General features: G+C 34.1%; 1 protein-coding gene across 2 annotated transcripts in view; it reads left to right on the top strand.

The window, feature by feature from the left end:
* Positions 1-24,866, top strand: part of ecd (ecdysoneless cell cycle regulator) — a 73,882-nt gene that overhangs the window by 15,616 nt on the left and 33,400 nt on the right. For both annotated transcript variants that reach the window (XM_076468757.1, XM_076468756.1), the window contains 5 exons: positions 1,181-1,268; positions 3,510-3,688; positions 4,777-4,918; positions 12,365-12,415; positions 19,011-19,139. In XM_076468757.1, the coding sequence (XP_076324872.1) occupies positions 1,181-1,268; positions 3,510-3,688; positions 4,777-4,918; positions 12,365-12,415; positions 19,011-19,139 (589 nt within the window). The remainder of the gene's footprint in view (positions 1-1,180; positions 1,269-3,509; positions 3,689-4,776; positions 4,919-12,364; positions 12,416-19,010; positions 19,140-24,866) is intronic.

Raw genomic sequence — 24,866 nt, forward strand, 5'->3', positions numbered from 1 at the left:
GCAAATTCATTACCCTTGATCTCTAGTAATATACATTGATGTGCAATAAATACAAGTAGTCATGTTGAAATTGAAAAAGATAAAATCTATAAATAAAAACTGAAAGGCATTGAAATATAACATCAATATTTAAAAAAAAAGATTCACAATAAAAAGAAGTTGGAGCTTAAATGCATATGAAAAAGTTTGTTGTTTTTTAAAGTGAAGATCATTAAAAGGAACTATATCTAAAGTTATTGTTTAAGTTTGAATGTTAATTCAACATCAGTTTGTTTTATTAGCTGTGCATGTTGATAGCTATTAAGTTCTCCATTTGTGTTGGAGGTAAATACAGCCAGTTATTGTGTGGGAAGTGGTCATAACTAACTCTTTAATATCTAGCTAGTAACTGTGTAGCTTAGTTAATGAATTTTATGGAAGTAAGGAAAGTAGTTGTATTGACTAACACTTTGCATTTAGAGATAACTTACTGGATCACATCTGAACACAACAATTTATGCAGAAAAGGTAAAGATATTATGTAATGCTTTTAGGCAGTTATTTTGAAACATGCCTAAAATGTAACCATTCTACATGTATATTCCCAATATTAGGCTAGGTGTCTGCAGATAACATTCTTTAGCATTCTTTTTTCTGGAACCTGATAAATCAGGTGATTCTGAGACATTGGTAAATGGTCAGTCAAAGCATGTTGTAATCTATATTTTTTTATATATTACAAAGATATCGCACAAAATAAAAATACAGCTGCATTGCAAAGAAAAATAGTGCAGTTAGTAGTACATGTTTGCAATCTCTTTCAACATGTGCATTACATTATACCAATACGTATATATGTGTGTGTGTGTAATTTAAAACTTGTACATACAGTATTGTTCCAGTGGTAGAAAAAAAAAAAAAAAAAAGGCTCTGTGTTATAAAGCTATGTGAGTTGCTTTCTTTTCCTGTTTGAGTACAATATAAAACTTAAAAACTAACATGAGTTGTGTTGCTTGTTCATTTAACTGAGTTGAGATAATCTTTTATTATGGGTAACATAAATAAACATAAAATATAATGTCTATAGCCTTTCTCTTTTGCTAATAATTAAAATAATTTGTAAGAGTGTAACATAAAATACTTCAAATTACTTTATTATTGAATGACACTTTTTAATTGCATTATATTTACAATACACAAGAGTTGAAGACAGTGATGGAGAATTTCTTCTTATTGAGACAGCAGAATTTCTTCCAAAGTGGGTTAATCCAGAAACCAGTGAAAACAGGGTAAGATTTAAATTGTATTTCATAACCAAAACAGATTCTAAATACTAGAATAATGAAGTTTTAGAACTCTCCAATAATTAATATTTCGAATTTAAAACATTAGTGGTGAAATAATTACACAGTGCTCTAGGGTAATACAATTTTTTCCCAACAATACAATACATAGTACAGAAATTTTGTATAATGATTCATTGTGATACATTTTCAAATTAAAAATAAGATTGTATGTTAAATATTATTAATTTTATATTAACATTAAGTGAAATATATTTATGAAAAATAATTCACTAATGATTGAGGTAGTACAATGCTGTTAATAAGTTACATAAGTCTTATACTAACTCTGTAATTACACATTAATTTGCAGGAATGTTTTATTTATTATGATGCCAAGTGTTACTGAATGCTTACCATTGAAGAAAAATTTCAAACAGTCATGCATAATATGCAGTGTACATCTGTTATCTATTCAGTAGCATTTTGTTCACATTAGGGCTGTATTATCAAGCATAATAATCAATGTAATTTGAAGATTGTTTTGTATTTTAAGCTCAATTTATAAGATAAAAAGTATTGAAATTCTGCATACGTGCTGTTTTTGTTTTTGTACTTTTTTATTGCAATTCAAATCATTGGCAAAAATTAAAATAATTTTGAGTTATAAAATATATAGTGTGAAATGTATTTTGTGAACAAGATGTTGTGAGATGTATCAATACACCATGAAACAAGTATTTCTGGAACATTGTTTTGTACTGTATAACATTACTACATAAATTAACTTTATATATTCTAATGAGGTATAGGATTGCTGTAGCTTACCACAATGAAGTCTTTTTGATGAGTGCTAGTACTGTTATTGTATATCTGATGATTTCATTAAATAAATTCTCTGTATTTGATACAAAGTTTACAAATGTGCACTTATTCCATAAGCCTCTCTCTCTCTCTCTCTTTTTTTCCAGAATCTTGACTCTCAATAATGAATTTGCCTTCATTGGTATAAAATAAATATATCAAGTAATTTTTGTTTGTTTTTGCTATCTCTTTAACTAAATAGACATCAGTCAGAGCTGCAGTGCTTTTTTTGCTTTATTTTTGGTTTAATTATTTAGATGAACAATTATAAAAATGGCTGGCATGGGTAGAGAAAGCACTATGGAGAGGAGTGAACAATGTTTCAATCTTCTTTGGTCATCATCAGGTTCACAAAGAAAGAAAGAGGTAATTGACCAATAGCTGACCACATGCTTGAAGGCAGTTGTGTAATTGAGTAGGAATTTAGAGGGCGTGCTTAGATATTTGATTATATTTATTAATATAGGTATAAAGGTGTTCCTTTGTATTGGTTTATTTTGGGCTTGATTGTTGTATAGGTAAGGCTTCCTTAATTTTGAGTTTGTTTATGTTTGTTTCTTTATTTAGTAATTGAGTGTTTCCTATGGTTATGTTGTGTTTATTTGACTTGCAGTGTTCGAAAACGTGTGAAGGTGACTTTTTGTGTTCTTTGAATCTGGTTTCCATTTTTTTACTTATTTCTCCAAAATAGAAGTCGTGGCAGTTATCATATTGTATTTTACAAAGAATGTTGGTGTTGTGTTTGTTATTGTAGTTTTTACGTGGTATAGACCTTAGTTTTGTGCCTTGTTTTTGAATAAGTTTGGTATTAACTGGAATGTCATATTTTGTTACTGATTTTTGCCAAATGCTGGTTATTTTTCTGCTGATGTTGGGAATATATGGCATGCAGCAGTATATGGTTTCGTGATTTTTAAAATTGTGGGGTATATTCACATTTGTTAGTTGATTTTGCAAAATTAAAGAAGCCAGACTTATACAACAACTCAAGCTTAAAATAAACCAATACAAAGGAACATCTTTATACCTATATTAATAAATCCAACATTTGAGCACACCCTCTACATTCCTACACTTAATTACACAACTGCCTTCAAACATATGGTCAGCTACCAGTTAGTTACTTCTTTCTTTCTTTGTGAACCTGATGATAACTGAAAAAGGTTGAAACATTATTTGCTCCTCTACATAGTGCTTTTTCTATCCATACCAGCCATTTTTTACATGTATAATTTTCTCTTTTAGTGTGTTTTCTCATCATCACGGAGTTTGTTTACTTGTTTCTATGTGAAATCTTCAGTTTTTTTGTTACAGATAACATTTTATTTTACCATTACATTACAACTTTTAATTTTGTTTTATATCATCCTACTTATGATATAGGTGTTTCTTTATCAAGGCCAACTGCATTTAATTCCTATTGCTCATACCCCTGCTGAAGTAACTCCATTACCAAGTGGAACACCTGCATTGGAAGATGCCATCATGGTAGTAAGGGAATATTCATCTATTACAGTTGCTAACCAAGACATCCAAAATGCATTGAAAAAGAGAATTTCTGGGTATGGATAAAGTATTAAAAAGTTGATGAAGTGAAAATTCAAGCTTGTTATTGTAGAGTTTTTATTTTAGTTTATTGCCATAATAGTTTGGTTTTTTAATTTTGAAAAGTGAAATACCTTTATTTTGTATGAAATCATAACAAACATTTTGATTTGATTTTCTTCAGAAAATGCAAAACTGTATGTAAGAAGAAAATCAGAATATGAGTGACTTATAATGAATATTGTGATTACGTATTATTGCTTAATTTAAAATTATCATATATTTTATAGTATTTTTCAAGTGTTTTCATCATTACTTTTATGTTTTTAAGATCAAAGTTATATAACATGTACAAAGAAACTCATAACAAAATTTAATTTGATAAATTTTGTTATTAAAGACATTTATTGGCCTGCAGATATGATCATTTGTGCATGAAAATCCTATCACTGATTGTAATTAATTATTTTAAACACAGACCATTGTGTGACCAAAATAGTCTAGTGTGCTCATTAGTCTTTGTAATTTTTTCACAACTTTATTTGCAGGCTTAAAGCACTGTGATAGCTATAAGTTTTCTGGAAGTGAGGCAAAACACAAAATGTATATATTACATAAAGTAGAAAATCTCCCACATTTATTGAGCTCTTCCAGATGAAAATTATAAACTTTAATTTTTTTTTTAATTCATCATTGTATATAGTGTTGCTTCTAAGATATTTTGTTCAAGGATTTGTAATTTTTTTCCCCTCGACACCTAAATGTATAGAATTTGAGGCCTGGTGTTACCACCTGTCATTAACTTTTTACCAGTTTTTGTGAATTTCACTCAGTATCAGTAATCATGAAAGAAGGTGCCATGTAGACAGAATTTATGGTATGAAATGCCACCACAAAAAGTTTGTTCCATTTTGTAATATAAATGTAACATTGATGGTCTTATACCTTTTAAAATAGTGAAAACTGTATGATCATTTTTTTAATAGTACTGTTTTTGTTTAGACAGTGTGTTTTATTAAATAATTCATGGTTATTGGCAATTATTGAATTATATTAGTGGATTTTCATACTTGAAAATATTATTTAATTCCTATATTTTTATAAGGTATCCAGCAAAGATACAAGAACTTCAACATAGAGCCCATTGTTATGTCCCAGCTGGTGTTGCCACTATCCTAAAACATGAGCCACAGCTTGTCTCGGATGCAGTCCATGCATTTTACTACCGAGACCTTTTGGATTTAAAGGTAAAAAACAAGTAGTACTAATATAAATGTAATTATTTTAGCAAATAATTTCTGAAGGCTGTGTATTTTAGTTGAGGCACAACATAATAAAATAATTTTTCTATTAAGTTGAAAAATGTAGGTAAATTAACAATATAATACATTTAAAGAAATTGTAACTACATGAGGAAAACAAAATGACTTTAAGTGTGATTTTAACCTGTAGTTTAAGAAAGAAAAACCTTTTGAAAACTGAAGTTTCTTAGATAACTTTAGAACCTTTAAAATTATTGTAAAATAAAATTAACCATATCTTCCTGGACATCATTTACTGTGCATGTCACAAGGTTTTAGTGACTTACATTCAAAAGTTTATTAAACTTCTTTCTGTTTATATTATACCAACAAGTATAGCACAAAATCATAACTAATAATCCATATCTTATTAGGATAAAAGTTTTAAGTTCTTAATATTATAAGGCAATATTTTAAAAAAATCCTGAATTTCCCTCTGTGTTAGATAGGTGACACATTTTCTGTATACATCCCATCTTCTACCTTTTATTCACCACCACTCCAATAAGTATGAACTTTAATGGAAATTACTTACTATAAAATCTTTATTGCTCAGACAAACCAACATCAGACAGAGCCATCAAATAGAAAATCATACTCCTCTTGCCACACCTCTCTTTCAGGATTTTCTCTTATGTTTAATTCTATGTTATCTATAATCAATAGAAAGCCAAGATTTTCATATGCCAAATGATGTATTATATTACACTGTGTTCTTAACAGATAAATGTCAATTTCTCTTTTAGTACAAGCTTTGTTTCCATGAGAAAGATAACGACTAGATTACATGTATCTTGTTGCATAACTAGAAAACCAGAAAAATTGTGATAGAGGAAACTGTTTGATTTTTTTCATTTATTATTCTATGTTCTTTGGTGCACTACTTAATTAAATAAAATTTTTTTATACATTATTACCATCGACAGTTGACATGGGTATTTTTTTTATGTTTATTTATTATTATAAAAGTAAGTAAAGTGAAAAAGTAAGGATCTCTTTAAGGTTAACAGATTAGACTGTGTAAAAGAAATGACATCATAAAAATATTTTCTTCCTCATTGGGCCTTGCTTTTTCAAAACAGACGATCTTCCATTGCTCCTTTTGGATTTCGTATCCAGGTGCAGTTGAATGAATTGGTCTGTCTTGGACAACATTGCTGTATCCACTGGTCAGCCCATCCTACCATGGCTTATTACAGTCCCCAAATGTGACATTTCTTTAAGTCATCAGAGAAGAGCAGATACTCCTGATTGGAAATACTGTCTGTTATTTACTGAACATCTTTCGAACCATCCTTCCATTTCTATTTATACAGATGGTTCGAAATCAGGTGACTCTGTGGGCTCTGCTATGATTTGTTGTGGTTCGGTGTTGTGCGCAGAATCCCCTGTATGGTTTTTGTGTTCATTGCTGAACTGTACACCATTTCTCTTGCCCTGGATCACATGGAAGCTAAATAGTACTCAAATTGCACAATTTATACTGACTAGCTTAGTTCTCTATTGGCCCTGGAATCGTTTCATGTTAGTTCTCACCCTGTTTTTGCTGATGTACAACACCGAATGGTCCATTTCTCTTTAACATCTACTTCTATTCAGTTTTTATGGATATCAGGCTATATTGGTATTTGTGGGAAAGGACTCGCCGTCACTGCAGCTAAATCTGTCTGCTCTGGCACCATCACTGTTGTGCTTTTTCCATACATGCACTATGGTCCTGTATTCAAGGCTCAGCTCTATGCCAGTTGGCAGTCGACTTGGAGTGAGCAACATGAAAAAAAGCTTTCCAGATAAAACCCACTATTGGACTTTGGCCATCTTGCTTCCAAAAGGATCAAAAAGAGGAAGTTGTCCTAACTAGACTACACATTGGTCACAGTTTTTTAACTTGTTTTCTTTTAGTTGGGACTGATGCATCAATGTGTTGTCTGTGTAACACTTAAGTCACAATAAGCCACATTTTACTGTTTTCCCATCATTATGACTCTCAACGACAGCACCATTTTAAACATGTTTTGTCCATAGGTTTATCCGTAAGGTTAGATAGTGTTATTGGCGAAGGTGACACTGTCCACCTTAGAAATGTTTTTAGTTTTTTAAAGGCCATTAATCTTTTTAATGCTATTTAATTTTTTTAATTTATACATTAGACCTTTTTTAAGAATCAAAGTACATCTAGTTTGATTTGCAATTAGAAAATAAATATTTATGTTAAATAACTCAAATCAGGACTGGAAAGGCTAACTTCAGGTGTCTAACACTGATGTTTGAATTACCTGTTAGTCATCCTGGTGAGTAATGATAATTACAGTTATGCTATAGAAAGTCCATTACAACTGGTATTACTGTAATTTTTCTCTTACAGCTGCAGACTAGATGCAAAAATTGGATTTAATGCTATTTATGTTTTAATTCAAAAATTAAAATTTGTTTTGTTTTACCTTAATTTCCTTTTATGAAGTACCTCCACTCGCAGAGATGAAATTATGATGCTGACCAGTTTCCTGATTTTGACATTTACATCACCATCCACCTGCCACCATGAAGGCAGGTTATCTAAATTGCAAAGTATGTCCACATTTTCTGAACACACTCGGGTGTTTCCAATGTCAGCTGTTCATTCACTCAGTTACATTATGTTGTGGTTCCTTGGCATGTGTTTGTTGCTATGGCAAGAACCATGATGCCTAAGAGTCTAAAATGGACCCTCATTTTGTTAATTGTAGTGGCTCTTACCCATCTTTCTTTTGTTCATGTCCAAGGTAAGTGGAGGAAAAAGAGCTACAGTGTTTGAAAAAGATCTCAACATTTTTTACCCCGAAGCACAAAAGTTACTGTCCACCACTCCATCTCAGATGTATGCTGCAGCACTCCATTCCACTGTTACAGTGGGAGTTCATACAGATCTCTGTGTCTCCTACAGAGTTATTTTCAAACCACTTGAATCTTTTGCCCTCTGTGATTAAGAGAGTGGATGAGTCAACATCAACACCTATCTCTATTCCTTCCAGTGGCTCTCTGGATCCACTTCCTTTGGCTTAGGCTTCTGGCATTTCCTCAGGTCCATCTTCTTTCTCAGCCCTGAGATGCAGAATGATCATTCATTCACACCCTCAGTCACTGGAATTTTTTTCTACCGACAGGGACCTGCCCATTCGACCCAGAGGAGGTTGATAGACCTCTTACCACTAAAGAGAAAAGATGCAGCCAAAAACAGAAGGGCTTTGTGTCCATTTTTCCTCCATGTAAATAAAAATAACCACGTTGATACAGTGGAAGTATCAAAGTTTCCATTCTAATTTAGGTGACATCAAGGTGCTAATTGATTCTTATCCCATGTGGTTTTTCTTTTAGGAAACATTTTTAAAACCTGCTCATATTGTCACTTTTCAGCAGTTTTTGTTTTACTGCAATGACAGGTTGTGAGAAACCTGTGATGAATCAGCCCTTGATGCTCTTATTGAACATTTGCCGTTTTCCTTTTTAATCATGAGGGACCTTAATGAACATAATCTCATCTAGGGAGGTGTTGATATTGATTGGAGGGGTTGCTCTGTAGTGCGTATGCTCTTGGATCACAACCTCTCTCTCTCTTCAGTACTGGTGTCAAAACTTATTTCAATGCACCTTGTCAGTCTTTCACTGCTGTTGATCTCTCTGTCTACTCCCCTTCACTTTTTCCTCACTTTTCTTGGAGGGTTGACATTGACCCACAGAGCAGTGATCATTTTCCTGTAATTTTGAGAGAAACTGATAGTTATTAATGCCACCCGACCCACTTTTCTAGATGGAAGCTGGACCAGGCTGGCTGGCTCTCTTTCACTCCTCTCTCGGAACTTAATCCTGCCATCATTTGTAAGCCATCAATAAATGACGGTGTGGCAGGAATAAGTGATTGTATTGTCCAGGCAGCTGCTCAATCTATTCCTAAAACTTCGACTAGTTTTCCACAATATCCTTATCTGTCATGGAATCCTTCCTACCACATGGCACGGAAGGCTCAAAAACAGGCCTCGGATAACTTTTTTAATTATCCTACACTTACAACTTGCATCACTTTCACAACTAGCATCTCCATTACCACCAGTTCCAAAGTCGTATGGGGCAAGGTTTAGAAAGTCAATAGGCAGTATACTTCTGCTTTTACCAGCTGTTTCTGTAGAATCTTATAGAGGATGGTTACCTTGTTTTGTTCCTCAAATCAGACATTTTCCTCTTGCCCCCATCCCTATCCTGTAATGTATTTTGATGACAGCAATCTACTATGGACCACTCATATGGGTTACATGGCCATTTACCCATTTTTATTAAACATTTTTTAATAGACAGGTGATTCCAAGTCTGTGTGGGTTTAACACATTCCAGTTCTTTCCCACAGAAACTTGGAGTCTCTCATGGCTGTGTCTTGAGTGTCACACTTTTCATCATAAAGATTAATGCCATGAGTGGACAATTCCCCCCTACAGTTGTGAATGGTTTTTATGTCAACGACTTCCATATCTCATATCAGTTGTCAAACATGAGGTTTATTGAGTGGCAGCTACAGACTGCCCACAATCATTTATTGAAGTGGACCATAGTTTTAGAGTGAGAAAAGGTAAAACCATTTGCATGCACACTTCTGCCACCAATAAGGTATCTACCCCAATTCTGAGTTCTGTCTCAGAGAAGTTGTGCTTCCTGTGGTCCCCGAGGCAAAGTTCTTGTGGCTTATATTTGACTGTAAGCTGGCTTTCATTCCACATGTCCAGCAGGTTTGTGTCAAGTGTACAAGGGCATTGAACATCCTCCTTGTTCTCTCTTCCACCTTTTTGGGAAGTGGATTGATGTTCTATTCTAAAGATCTATCATGCCCTCATTTAATTGAAACTGGACTATTGGTCTCTGATCAGTGGGTCTGCCAGGAACGTGAAGATGTTGGACCCTGTTTACCATCAGGGGCTTCGGCTCTGCGTGGGGGATTTTTAAACTTCTCCAGTTCTGAGTTGGTACACTGAGTCTCATAAATTTTCTCTACACCTCCACCAATTGCAACTGTCTTTACTGTATGCCTCAAAACTTTGATTCTTACTACAGCATCCCATCTGGGGTTGTGTTTTCTTTCTTCAGTGGGCCATGCTTTCTCAGAACAGATGGTCTGCTATTGTTCCTTTTGGCCTTTGTATCCAGGTGCAGTTGTATGAATTGGGTCTTACCTTAGATGACATTGCTGTATCCACTGATTAGCCAATCTCACCAAATGTAACCTTTCTTTGAGTCATCTGAAGAAGGCAGATACTCCTGATTGAAAGTGTCATCTTCTGTTTGCTAAACATCTTTTAAACCATCCTTTCATTCCATTTATACGAATGGTTTAAAATCAGGTGACTCTTTGGGCTCTGCCATGGTTTGTTGTGATTCATCTTTGAATCATCTGAAAAAGGCAGATACTCCCGATTGAAAGTGCCATCTTCTGTTTGCTGGACATATTTCAAACCATACTTTCTTTCCCATTTATAAAAATGGTTTAAAATCAGGTGACCTTTTGGGCTCGGCCATGGTTTGTTGTGATTCGGTAGTTACACACAGAATCCCCTCTACAGATACTGTGTTCACTACCCAATTCTTTGCCATTTCTTTTGCTATTTAATGATGTAGAAGCTATGCAGTACATGAACTGTAGTATTGATTCTGACTCACTTAGCTCTCTACTGGCCCTGAAATTGCTTCTCATTACTTCTTGCCCTGCTCTTGTCAATATTCAAAAATAATTGGCCCATTTCTCTCTATTATCTACATCAATACAGTTCTTTCTGGGTATCAAGCCATGTTGGTATTTGTGGGAATGAGCTTGCTGGCACAGCAGCTAAGTCTGTCTGCTCTGGTGCCATCACTGCAATGCCTATTCCATACATGGACTATGGTCCTGTATTCAAGGCTCAGCTCTGCTACAGTTGGCAGTTGACTTGGAGTGAGCTATATGACAACAAGCTTTTCCAGATTAAGCTTACTATTGCTCTTTGGCAATCTTGCTTCTGTGAGGATCAGAAGGAGGGACTTGCCCTGGCTAGGTTACGCATTGTTCACAGTTTTTTAACTCATCATTTTCTGTTATCTGGGACTGATGCATCAGTGTGTGGTCTGTGTGACACATGAGTCACAATAGCCCTTGTATTACTGTTGTTCTGTCATTATGACCATGAGCATTGGCAGTATTTTAGACCTTTTTAACATAGGTTCACCCATGACATTGGACAATGTCACTATCACCAATGACACTGTCTTCCTTACTAATGTTTTTAAATTTTTAAAGGCCAGGGAACTCTGGTTGGTGCTCTACATTCTAGTGGATGCTGTTTAGGGGTTTTCTCCCCCTTTAAAAACTTAAGGTGTCAGCAGTTATTTCTGCTCACTTTAGTTTCTAGGATCAAAGAATTCCTGCAGGTTTGTCAATTTTGTGAATTTTATCAGCCAAACACATACAAACCTTTTCATCCTACTTGTCATATTTTGGTCTTTTCCCAGCAATTTAGCTGTCAAGGTGCTCAAAGAAGATTAATATCTTCAGTCCCATGGGAACTTCACTCTTATACTTTACATGCCTGTGGATTCAACTTGCAGAAAACCTGAGTCACATAGGTGCTCTCACAAGGGCTTTCTTTGGCTTTCAGTGCTGAGACCTTTTCTTTTTTTATTCAGCTATGTCCTGTATGCCAGCTACATATTGCTGTACTTCCCCATTTCTCTTTATTTTATTGAGATTGATTTATTGGTTTACACAAAGTACTCGGAGTTCTGCTCAAGGAAAATGTTTTCCCCAATGGTTGATGAAGGTGTATATATAATGTAATACCAATTGTTGTTATGTTTAAAGAAGACATCATTTGTTTCAAGAGTGCAATGCATGCACATAAACTTTCTGCAGTAGCAAAAAAGCATGAGCTGTTTGTTCTGTGGAGAGGTATTTATCAGAATTACATATTCCAAGTAAAGAAAATGTTAACTTTGACTCAAATCTACCAATCTTTGCACTTAAATGTGCAAAACAGCATTATTTATACGTATTATTCAATCTACTTGAAATTTTGATTGAACCCAATTTTTAAGCCATAGTGCCTAATAGTTGTTATAATTAAATATGTCTGTGTAATAAGTTATAGTTTACACTTTCAAAAATGAAAAGAAAATTTATTACTGTAAATGTTACTTAAAATTCAGAAAATCAATCAAGAAAGAGATAATGTGATTAAAAACAACTGATATAAAAGTCACTTCTCACGTATTTAAATTTGGTACTAAGAGATATATGTAATTTTATATAACAGATGTTTAACTAGCTAAAGTTTAGGCAGCAGTTAGATAAAATTATAGTGTTGGAAATTTCTTTAAATGTATTTTTTATCTAAAATTTAGGTGTGTAGGTCCATGAGGTATTTTCCACCAGAGACCAGAATTATGAGAGAAGTAAGTACTTTATTGTATGTTTCTTGAGAGACAAGATCTATAACAGAATAGAATATTTTATTTTAAGGACACATGTGATCACATTTTTCACCAGAAACCACAGTTATTATAGTTCTGAACATTTTAAATCTATTGCTATAGGTATCCTTTACTGCCCATGACTCAAAATTTTAATGTCTCACATTCAAAATTTTATTAAACTATTTTTTATTTGTTATACAATTAGAATAGCATAAAATCTTAGCTAATAATCCATATTTTAATAGCACATGTTTTAAATTCTTAATTCTAAGAGGCAGTATTGAAAAATTTCCCCTAGTGTCACCCATATGACATTTTCTCTTAGTCTATCATCTTCCTTATTTTATCCACCACCCCTCCAAAAGCATAAAATGAAATATGAATTACTCTCTATAAAATCACTATTGCTAAGACAAACCACATTTTGTATAATTTTCACTTATGTTTGGTAAGAAAGTTATCAAATAGAAAATGAGATCCTTCCTACCACATCTACCTGTCAAGTCCTGTCTTTCAGAATTTGTTAAAAATAGTTTACTCTTACTTTTAATTATATATTACCTGTAAGTGTTAGAAAGTTAAGTTTTTCACCTATTAAAAGACATTGTATAATATTTTGTGCAACTGTTAAATGTCAATCTCACTCAGAGTACGAACGAGAAAGTTAATGACTAGCTTGGATGAATTTGTAATGACTCTTGTAACATTGTAAGAGAGCAAAAAAAATTTGTAAAGGCAAGGTAATGTGCTTACTTTTGCATGTTATTAGCTTATACTGTTTGGTGCATTATTTAATTAAATAAGTATTAAGTGCATTACCATCATTAATGGAAAAAATTACAGTTAACCCTCTTCAACAATCAACAGTAAGAAAAAAAGAAGATTGGTTAAGTATTTTATTTCTTGTTTTTCATGTTTATTCTTTATGTATAATTACACAAGTAACTAAAATGCAAAAATATGGATCCTTGTAGGTTATTTAAGATTAGGTTAGGTAAAATAAATAATAGCAATATTGTAATAAAAATATTTCTTGAGGCACACATGCAAGCAGCTTATAAAAGTTCATAGGAAATTTAATTTGTTAATGTAATATAAGCTGTACATACCCTGAGTAGTTTACAACTTGTAATGGTGCAGATGGTAGTTATACATAGTTCAGAATGCAATAAAACAATAAAATTTAGTTATAAATATATGTATTCTGTTAGAAACATGGAGCTACTTAGGATGCATTAATGTAGTTTTATGTTGCAATTTGATGCCATTCCAGAAAGAAAAAAGGGAAATTTAGATGTTGTTTGTGGTTACAAAGTTGATCGAATTGACAAATCCATTTTAAGATAAGGTAGAAAAAATAACAGATAAACTATGAAGTTTTATGGTAAAAAAATGTTTGAAATGTATTTCAAAGGTTTTAGTGGTTGCAAAAGGAAATTTTTGAGACAAGGAATAGTAGTTTTAATTTTAGCATTAAAATTACTTTGCATGTGGACTATTCAAAATAAATACTCAATGAACTTATGGACAAATCTATCTTATTTCATTAAAAATACTTCACTAAAAAAATTATTTTTTGTGTGTGCAAGGCATAACATTAATTGCATTTTACCTTTTTTTTCCAGTTGTGGCTTATTTGCTCATATAAATCTTCAAAGCCTTTTGTTTACTTCTTTAAGTTTAACTGTTAGTGAAGGGTATATTTGGCCGACACGTTAATTTAGCAAGTGCTTAATAGCCTGAGTTTTGTCTCTCCCCAGTTAATTTGTTGGGAAGTTGTATCTATTTAGTTGTCAAACACTTTCTCCTGATCTGTTATTACTGGGTTGGTTTGTGACTTTTATTTTGTGTGTGTCTGTATTATCTCTGTTATGAGGCTATTATTTTTTTCTGGATGGTTCTGTTTAGAACACTGTGTTTGTGCATTGCTTACTAAATCTTCTATTACAGTTTCCTGTACGTGGTGAGCTAACATCCCAGGGAAGGTTCTCTTCTTTCAGTTTACCTCCTCTGATATCTAAACATCCATTTATGTGTTTGCCACACGTAGTGACCCACGAAGGGGAGGAAAGGATCCTGGTGGTTGAAGGGTCCAAATCTAACACACCACTTTGGCATTGAATTCCTGTAGACAGGCATCCTTTGGGTATCCCCCCTTAGGGTCAGTTGGCTGGTCCACTTGGGCTAGAATCAACCAAGTACCAGTGTTGGATGTTCTCAACAGGTGTTGTGGACATTGTATCTGATGCTGTTGTTTGGGTACAGAGCTCATGAAACCCTGGTATTGCTGCAATGTCTTTGTTTAGCATTGTAGTGTGTCCCTTTTTAGGGCTCCTTGTTGGGTGTGGTCATTAGACACCAAAAAATTATTTTTTTGTTATGGATCCTTCAAATAAAAACTTAAATAAAATAGTGAAAAAACATTTCATAGGTAAATGATGACGTCTTGAAGATTCTGAGTAGCAATCTTGAACATCTGTAACACCTGTAACTCATTTTCTAATACCACAGTCTCTTTCAGACAAACCTTTAGGGCAAATGTCTCCCTTTTTCATTCAGAAGGGACTAGAGGGACTTGCTTAGCTCTCCAGAGTCAGTCAAAACGCTTCGCTCTGGTGACATATTAGTGGAAACATCCACATCTCAACACATTGAACTCCTTTTGCATTCAAAGGATATTAGGGATATACTAATTGAAGTTACGCCTCATGCTACTTTGTATGTTGTGAGGGGTTATTGTTGAGAGGGATTTGAAGAACATTCCCGAGTCAGAGATTTTCACTGGTTTCTCCACCCAAGGAGTTTCTGCAGTGAGGTATATCTCCACTCACAAAAATGGAATTATGATGCCGACCAATGTTCTCATTTTAACATTTACATCACCTCGTTCATCTGCCACCACCAAGGCAGGTTATCTTAATTTCAAAATATGTCCATACATTCCAAACCCTCTCTGATGTTTCCAGAGGTTTGGTCACTCGAAAACATCATGTCATGGTTCCTCGATGTGTGCTCATTGCATTGGCAAGGACCGCGATACCTGTGAGTACAAAACAGACCCTCTTTGTGTCAACTGCAGTGGCTCTCACCTGTCCTAATTTCGTTCTTGCCCTAAATGGTTGGAACAAAAAGAGCTGAAGTGTTTAAAGATGATTCAAAACAGTACTTATCCTGAGGCTCAAATGTTTCTGTCCACCACTTCATCTTGGACATATGCTGCTGCATGTCATTTCAGTACTACAGTTGCAGTGCAGACAGATCTCTCTGTGCCTCCAAAAGAATCGTTCTCAAACCAAATGAAAAGTCTTTTTGACCTCCATGATTAAAAAAGTTGATGAATCAATGTCAACACCCATCTCTGTTTCCAGTTCCAGCAAACCCCAACATCCACTTCCTTTGGTTCAGGATATGGGCAATTCCTCGGGTGCATCTTCTTTTCCCACTTCAAAATGCAAAACAATCATTCTTTTATGTCCTCAATTGCTGGAATCCTCTTTTAACAACAAAGACCAGCCTAATCGACCCAGAGCAGGATCCATGCAGGTCTCATCAAACAGTTGCTGTCTCCCTTTTTAATCCTGGGAGACTTTAATGGACATCATATCCTGATGGGAGGGTTCCCTTTGTAGAGCATATTCTCTCTGATCACAACCTTTATCTTTTCAGTGTGAGTTATTATACTTATTTTCATGCACCTAGTTGATCTCTCAATTTGCTCCCCTTCACTATTCTCCCACTTTTCATGGAGGGTTGACAATAACCCATGAGGCAGTGACCATTTTCATATAATTTTGAGAGAGACTGGCTGTGGTTGATGCCACCCAACCCATGTGCTACAATGGAAGCTGGATCAAGCACACTGGCCCTCTTTCACTGCTCTTGCAGAACTTGATCCTGCCATCGTCTGTAAGTCATCAATGGATGACTGTGTGGCAGCAGTAACTGACTGTATTATACAGGCAACTGCTCAGTGTATTCCTAAAACCTCGACACATTTTCTACGATATCTTCATATGTGGTGGAATCCTGCCTGCGACATGTTGTGGAAGAGTTAATAAACAGGCCTGTGATACTTTTATAGGTATCCCGTACTCTAAAACTGCATCATTGTAAGACCTTAGAGAGGATGGTTAATGCTCTTCTTGTTTGGTTATTTTCAAATCAAACAACCTCCTCTTGCCCACCCAATGTGGGTTCCGATGACAGAGCTCCACCATGGACCACCTAATTTGACTTGAAAGGTCAATCAGAAAAGTATTTCTCAAACAACAACATCTTGTATCAATATTCTATGACATTGAGAAGGCTTATGATACAACATGAAGGTATGGCATTTTGCTAGACTTCCATTTATATGGGTTACATGGCCGTTTACCCCTTTTTATTAAAACTTTTTAATGGACAGGTGATTCCAAGTTTGTGTGGGTTTGACACTTTTCTGTTCTTTTCTACAAGAACTTGGCATCCTTCAGGGCTGTGTTTTGAGTGTCACACTTTTCGGTATAAAGATTAATACCATCACTGAACAACTCCCTCTTACTGTTACAAACTGGCTCTATGTCGACGACTTTCACATCTCATATCAGTCGTCAAACATGGGTAATAACCCTGATCCTGAACTCTGTATCAGTGAAGTTGTGCTACCTGTGGTCCTTGAGACAGAATTCTCGGGGCTTATCTTTCACCATAAATTAATCTTTATACCACACATCAAGTAGCTACAAGTCAAATGTACAAGAGCACTGAACATCCTTCATGTCCGTTCAGTGGATACACTTCTGAATTCTCATCAACATCATTCGTAGATGATTGGCCTGCTAATCATCTTGGGTTCAGCAAAAACTTTTAACCCAGCAAATCTTGTCTCAGCAATAATGATACACCCTTAATTGACAGAGTAGGTCTTATTCCAACCACAACTGGTTCCAAAACTAGGTCTGATGTTAAGTAAATGTTATGAAGAGGAATATTAATGAAAACGCCCTCAATACTCAGTAATAATACACTCATCAGTAGCAGAATTCAAACCTAAAGGCAGTATACCTTCTAACAACAATGATTAAGTTGCCCCAATATCACATAAAATACGTATGAGTATGGGATTAGGAGCGTTATTTCTCAAAGACATAGAACCAACAGACACAAAAGGTCTAAATTCCTCCCTAACAAAATTGCCTTTTTATTATTGGCCAAGTAAACAACATTCGATGATGTGAAATTATGTCTGTATGTAGACACAAACATACTGGTGTTGGCTCCTTGTCTTTTTTGTATTCCAGACTCCAACAGTCGGACATAACTTGACCAAATTTTTTGCAAAAATGACAGATAGGCCTTAACGGTGGTATCTTAATATATCATTTGAGTTCAAAGTTGTCATTTTGCCTTGGTCAATCAGAATTGAGTCTAATTTCCATTTCTCTCAGTCTAATTTCTTTCTCAGTTTTGACACGGGCCATGTTTAGCCTTGAGACATTTATTCTCTCTTTCGACTTCGATACAGGTTTTGTTGGCCTCGAGACATATATTTTCTCTTTATGTTTTGATATGGGCTTCCTCTTTTTGGGCTTTGATGTAGCCTTGTTCAAAGTTGATTTCTTTGAGTTTTAACTAGATTTCTAAATTATCTTTATAACTCAACTCTGATTGGCTAGTGGAGATGCTAGAGTATTTCCCTAATGCTTCCTCAGACAAGAAATCATCATCGACAATACATTTTACTTATTGGATTTTGTTTTTTGTAACCTCTAATTCTAATATTCTGGCAATTTCACGCATTTGCTTTTGTGATATTTTTCTGGTTGTTTGAGGAAGGGTGATTTAAGGAAACTTTGATAATCAGATATGATTAGTTTTTGTTGACATTGATATATATAAATCATATTATAATTTTAATTAATTTTGAAATTGGTCCCTGATTTAGATCCCAGACATGCCCCTAATTTATTTATCAACATTCACAAAGAATAAATTAATTTTTGTTTATACAACTGTACACTTCTATTGATGGCTGGCTAACTTTGAAGCACCAATAAGTTTTGCTGGCAACAATATCTAATGTCCTCATAGAACTACTAATGTCTGAAGTAATTCAGTTTGTACTGTTTGTAAATCTACAAACATTTCTGGTTCACTTCTGTAGTTTTCTGATTAATAGGCATTAATCACAATTTTAGCTTCTGGAGCCTGTAGATGATCAGTAATGTTTTTCTGTCTCTCAGCTAACTGCTGAAGTTTCAACAGTGTTCAGAAACACACTAGCATTTACACAAAACAAATATTGTTAATTCTCTCTCTCAAGAATCTTCTACAAATTTTAAGAATAGGTGAAACTTGTGCAATACAGTCAAGGCTGTACATCACATGCAGAGAAAATTGTACTGAAACAAGCATAGGTATTAAAATAAATGTACGATGGTAAATCCGTTACAAACAGAAATGAGTTAGTTTGAATTATGTCATTGTAATAAATAGTAGTGTTTAATATTATAGCATAATATGGTTCATATTAGTAATTACTTTTAGTAGCTGGTCATTCAAATATTTACAGTCATTTTTTTTTGCTGTCTTTTAGATTTTATTTACTAGATGTCTTTATGCTCAACTTCTCCAGCAAAATTACCAGCCAGATAGACTTGTTGGATGGAATTTGCCACCACAGAATAGCCCTCAGTTTAAAGCTCATGACTTGGGCATGAAATTGGTATAGTGAAAGTAGTATTTGTTTCTTCAAGTAAAAAGGTTATAAATGTTATTTTATAAAGCAAATATAAAACATGTTTTTGTTTGCTGATTTGTCATATTATGTGTATTCCCTCAAAGTGTCTGTTCATACAAGTTCTTATATTATTTTATATTTTGTGATAAAATTTAGAGCAGAAGGTATGATGGAAACAGGTCAGGAACTAGCTAAAGGTTACTTTTTGCTTTTTAAGTCTTTATAGCAGATGAAGAATAGGAGCCTGTGGTGTTGCTCTTCTTATGTTGAAATGTTCCATTTTTTAAGATGGTTATGTTAACATGGGCAATTGGACTTTCTGTGAGATGTGTTAATAATTATGTAATTTTGGGGACTGTGATCAATATTTAAGATTAACTGTATTGCCCCAGGTATTCTTTACTGTACGTGACACAGTGTCTTACATTCAAAATTTTATTAAACTACTTTATGTTATACCAGTTAGAATAACATAAAATTTTAGCAATAATCCATATGTTTTAAGTTACTAATTCTTCAAGGCAATATTTTTAAAAATCCAAAATTTCCTCTAGTGTGACACACTTCACACATTTTTTCTTAGTATTTCGTTGTCCCTATTTTATCCAACACCCCTCAAAAAAATACAAAATCCAATGTAAATTACTCTATAAAATTGCCATTTCTCAGGTAAACCACTTTTATTATAGTCTTCAACTTTGTTTGGTTACAGAGCTATTGAACAGAAAATCAGACTCCTCCTGTCACTTCCTCTCTTTCAGTTATCATGTTTTTTATCTATCATATGACATTTTGCATAATGTTATGTTTGAACGGTTAAATGTTAGTTTCACTCAGAGTACGAACATCATTTCCATGGAAAAGTTAACAACTAACTTGGATGAATTTGTAATGACTCTTGTAGCAGAATTAAATAGCGAAAAAAATGTTTGAAAGGAATTTGTTTGTTTTACATGTTGTTAGTCCTTATTGTTTAGAGCATTATTTAATTTAAAAAAATTGGGGTTATCTCTTTATCTCTCTTTGATAACCAAGAGTGAGAAAGAAGAGGATTGACTAAATATTTTATTTCTATTTTTCATGTTTATTCTTTACATACAATTATAAAAGCAACTAAAATGTAAGTATAATATTTTTATGTTGCTTGAGATTAGATTAGGTAAAATAGGTAATAATATAATAACAATATTTCATAAAGCATGCACATGACATGCTTGTACTAATTGTAGGAGCTCGTTGGTAATGTAATTTGATGGCGTAACAAAAGTTGCTTGTGTCCCAGGTGATTTAAAACTTATAATGGTGCAGACAGTAATTAATCATTGTTTAAAGTGCAATAAAATTTAATTATAAATATATGTGTACTGTTAGAAACTTAGAGCTACTTAAAATGAATGTTGTATCATATTGCAACATGAAGTCATTCTAGAAAGAAAAGGGTAATTGTGAGATTTATTTTGATTTTTTATGGTGGTTACAAGGTCACTCAAATTGACTCTTTTGTTTTAAGTTAGTATAGAGAAAATAAAATATAAACTGTCAAGTTTTAGTAAAAAAAACCTTTGAAATGTATTTTGGAGGTCTTAGGGATTACATAAAGGAAGTTTAACATTTTTGAAATAAAGAAAATAATTTTTTATATTAATATGAAAATTACTTTTTACACAGACTATTAAAAATAAATACTTAATATATTCATGGGAAGAGCCAGGAAGGCTGGGCCCGTGAAATATCCTTACAACTGTCAAGGTAATATCATTCATAAATCTAGTTGTAGATTCAACCTAATTATTTATCACAATGGCCCATCCCTGGTTCATAAATGCTAGAACAGGAACATTATAATAGGCTAATCATAATTTTCTTGTGTCCTGATCCTAATTCAAAGACTTTTTGAAGTTAGTACATAACATTATCTTTTGATTCACAATAATATTTTTTATTCAATATGTTTATATTCTCAGAATAGAAAAAATATTAAGTTTTGATAACAGTAAAATATATCAGTGAAATCCCAAACTAAGATGATGTATCCTTTATGCTATATAAGTATTTCCTATAGAAACTTATTTAAAAAAAAACCTAAGTTTACTTTCTTTGCACCAAAAAAATTTATATGGCCAAATCAGGTGCTGGTGACAGCCATGTACAATACTCTAGTAAATACATTGAAAAGGTTCTGTAAGAAACAGTTTTATTACTAGTACAGGAATGTCTGTCTGGCTGAATGCAATATTTTAGTGTGTGTTTACATTAATTTATATTTTGTATAATGCTTTGAAAGATCCTAAAATTAAATAATAAAAAAAGAGGACTTAAAACTCTCACCCTTGCTTATTTCTCACTTGTGGTCATACATAAAAAATTTATAAAGATAAAAAGAAATTGCTAATTTTGTATCACTTCATGTTGTTAAATATATTTTATGGTTTTAGTTTTTAGAAGATTCTCTTAAAGCTTTCCGATGCCCTCCAATTTTTTCTTTTCTTTGTTTCTTCACTTTTATTTTGTCACAAATTCCTCCTAGTTTTGGGAAAAGGTTTTTATTACTTTCTAATATAAATCATTTGTAGCAGAAATCTAGCAAGTAACAACCAACTTGCTGAAGATATTTCAGCTTTCACTATTGAGTTTTCTGCAAGTTTTCTTGGTATTGAGATACTTTGACGTGTATATCCAGTGTGTTAAAAAAACAACAAAAAAACATGAACTTCTAGGTCAGTACATAAGTACTAAATATTTATTAATGACATCCACTTGAATAAAATGTCACATCATATTATTACTCCAATATTTTACTGTTGTACATTAAACCTTTTTTTTTTTCTACTTATCCCCAAAATTAGACCTATTTCTTCATACATATTATTAGACACTGGTTTATGCCTTGAAAAACAAAATAATAAAAGAAACAAAACATAGACATAATTCTTGAAAATTCTTAACCCTTATTTTTTTTCTCTCAGTTGATCTGTTTTACAGGAATTTTTTTTTTAATTCTGTAATTAGCTAATATCGAGTTAATTTACAGTTTCATCTGTTTACAACAAGTTTTTGTTTTGTAATAACTGTCTGACCCCTCAAAGTGGATTCCTGTACAGTGGTCCAAGAACCTCCCAGAAAAGGTTCTGTACTTTCACTTTGCTACTGATGGAATCTGAACATCTACCCATGAAGGGGAGGCAAGGATCTCGTTGGTTGACAGGTCCTACCCCAACACCCAGTTTGGCCTTGAATTCCTGTAGAAGTATGGCTTTGGTGTGTCCCTCTCAAGATCAGTTGGCTGTTCCTGTTCCAGTGTTGGACTTTCTCAACTTAATTAATATGTCTGATGCTGGTGTTTAGGTATAGTGCTCATGAAATCTTGGCACTGCTACAGTGTCCTTGTTTGGCATTGTAATGCATCCCCTTGTAGGGTTCCATGTTTGGTGAAGGCAGTGGGCACTGAAATTTCCTTTATTTATTATGGATATCCCAATCCATGAAATTAATAAAATAATAATGAAACTGAAAAAAACAACAGATAATTGGCAAATGACCACACATGGATAAGTATGTTGCACAGTCACCATCACAGTAGGATTCTACATCTAGATTTCTCATTCTCCATTCATTACCTGAGAAATCCTTAGGATAGGTGTCTCCCTTTTTCATTCACTCTCAAGCAGTCAGGAAGTTATGTCCTGCCAACATTTTGTTAGAAATATCTTCACCACAACACACCAAACTCCTGAGATCAAAGGCCATTGGGGATATAGTCATTGAGGTTGCTCCACATGCTCATTTGAATTCCTCAAGAGAAGTTATTGTTAAGAGGGATTTAAAGAACATTCCCGAGTCAGAGATCCTGACTGGTTTCTCGAGCCAAAGTGTTTCTGTAGTTTTTTGTATCTCCACTCATAAGGATGGAATTATGCTGCTCACAGATGTTCTTATTTTGACTTTTACATCACCATGTCCTCCTGCCACTATCAAAACAGGTTACTTGAACTGTAAGGTAGTTATATATTCCCAACCCCCTCTAATGTTTCCAGTATCAAAGGTTTGATCATTTGAATGTGTCTTGTTATGGTTCTTTGATGTGTGCTCCTTATGGTGGCAAAGACTATGACAACTATGAGAGCAAACTGGAACGTTACTGTGTTAACTACAGTGCTCCCCCCTCTTACTTTCTTGTCTTAAGTAGGTGGAGGAGAAAGAGGTCTGATGTTTAAAAAGTATGAACAATATTTCCTACCCCAAAGCTCAAAAGTTATGTCCCTCATTCCATCTCAGACATGTGCTGCTCCACTACATTGCACTATTAGAATGGGAGTGCAGTTTTTTATGTGCCTCCAACAGAGTCATATGCCCTCCATAGTTAAAAGAATTGACTAGTCAATGTCTACTTCTATCTTTTTTTCTGCCATTCTTTCCAGTGGCTCCAAGGATCCACTTCCTTTGGCTCCAGCTTCTGGTGTCTGCTCAAGTCCATCTTCTTCTTTGGCCTTTAAGATATAGAAGAATTATTCTGTTCACACTTTCAGTCACTGGAATCTACATCCAGAGCAGGATCCATGGAGGTCAATGCTTCTGCTTTCCACACTTCTCCAGTCTTGAGTTTGTACACTGAGTGTCACAAACCTACTCTTCACCTCTGCCACTTGCACCTTTTTTACAGTATGCTTCAAAACTGCAATCCTTACCACAGCATCCCACCTGGGGTTGTGTCTTCTTCCTTCAGTGGGCTGTACTATTTTGGAATAGACAGTTTGCTATTTTTCCTTTTGTGTCTAGACACAGCTGGCTGAATCAGGTCTGTCTTTAGGTGATGTTACTGTCTCTACTGGTAACCCATGCTGCCATGGTTTATTATCTCTACCTGTGACCTTTCTTTGAGTCAGCTGAGGAAGGTGGATGCTCCCAATTGGAAGTACAGTCTTCTATTTGCCGAACATCTTTTGAACTATTTTTTATTCCCATTTATACAGATTGACATTAAGTCAGTTTGTTGGCTTTGCTATGGTTTGTTGTGGTCCAGTGGTTGCTTCCTTTTACAGTCTCTGTATTCACTGCTGTGTTGTATGCCATTTCTCTTACCTTGGATCACAAAGACACTATGCAGTACATGAATTGTAGTATTTATACTGACTCATTTAGCTCTCTATTGGACCTGAAATCATTTCATGTCGGTTATCACCGTTTTCTTTGTCGATATTCAAAACCACTGTCCCATTTTTCTTTATCTTCTGTTTCTATCCAGTTTTTCTGGATATCATTGGTATTTGCAAGAATGAGCTTGCTGACTCTGCAGCTAAATTCATCTGCTTTCATGGTATCACTGCCATGCCTGTCCCATGTATGGACTTTCTTTGTGAACCTGATGATGACCGAAGAAGGTCGAAACGTTGTTTGCTCTTCTATGTAAAATATTTTCTCAACTTAAATGAGCCGTTTTTGCATATATATGTATGAACTATGGTCCTGTATTCAAAGCTTGGTTCCATTCCAGTTGGTAGTTAACTTGGAGTGAGCAATGTGATAAATTTTCTAAATCAAACCTTCTCTTACTCTTTGGTTATCTTGTTTTCATAAGGATCAGAAGAAGAAAGTTGTTCTTGCTTTGCTACTAGTTTGTCACACTTTGTTTAACTCATTGTTTTCTTTTATCTGGGACTGATGCACCAATGTGTGGCTCAGCACTCAATACCCTACGTTTTACTGTTATGCTCA

Source organism: Tachypleus tridentatus, chromosome 11, assembly GCF_004210375.1.
Source record: "Tachypleus tridentatus isolate NWPU-2018 chromosome 11, ASM421037v1, whole genome shotgun sequence".
NCBI classification, from domain to species: domain Eukaryota; kingdom Metazoa; phylum Arthropoda; class Merostomata; order Xiphosura; family Limulidae; genus Tachypleus; species Tachypleus tridentatus.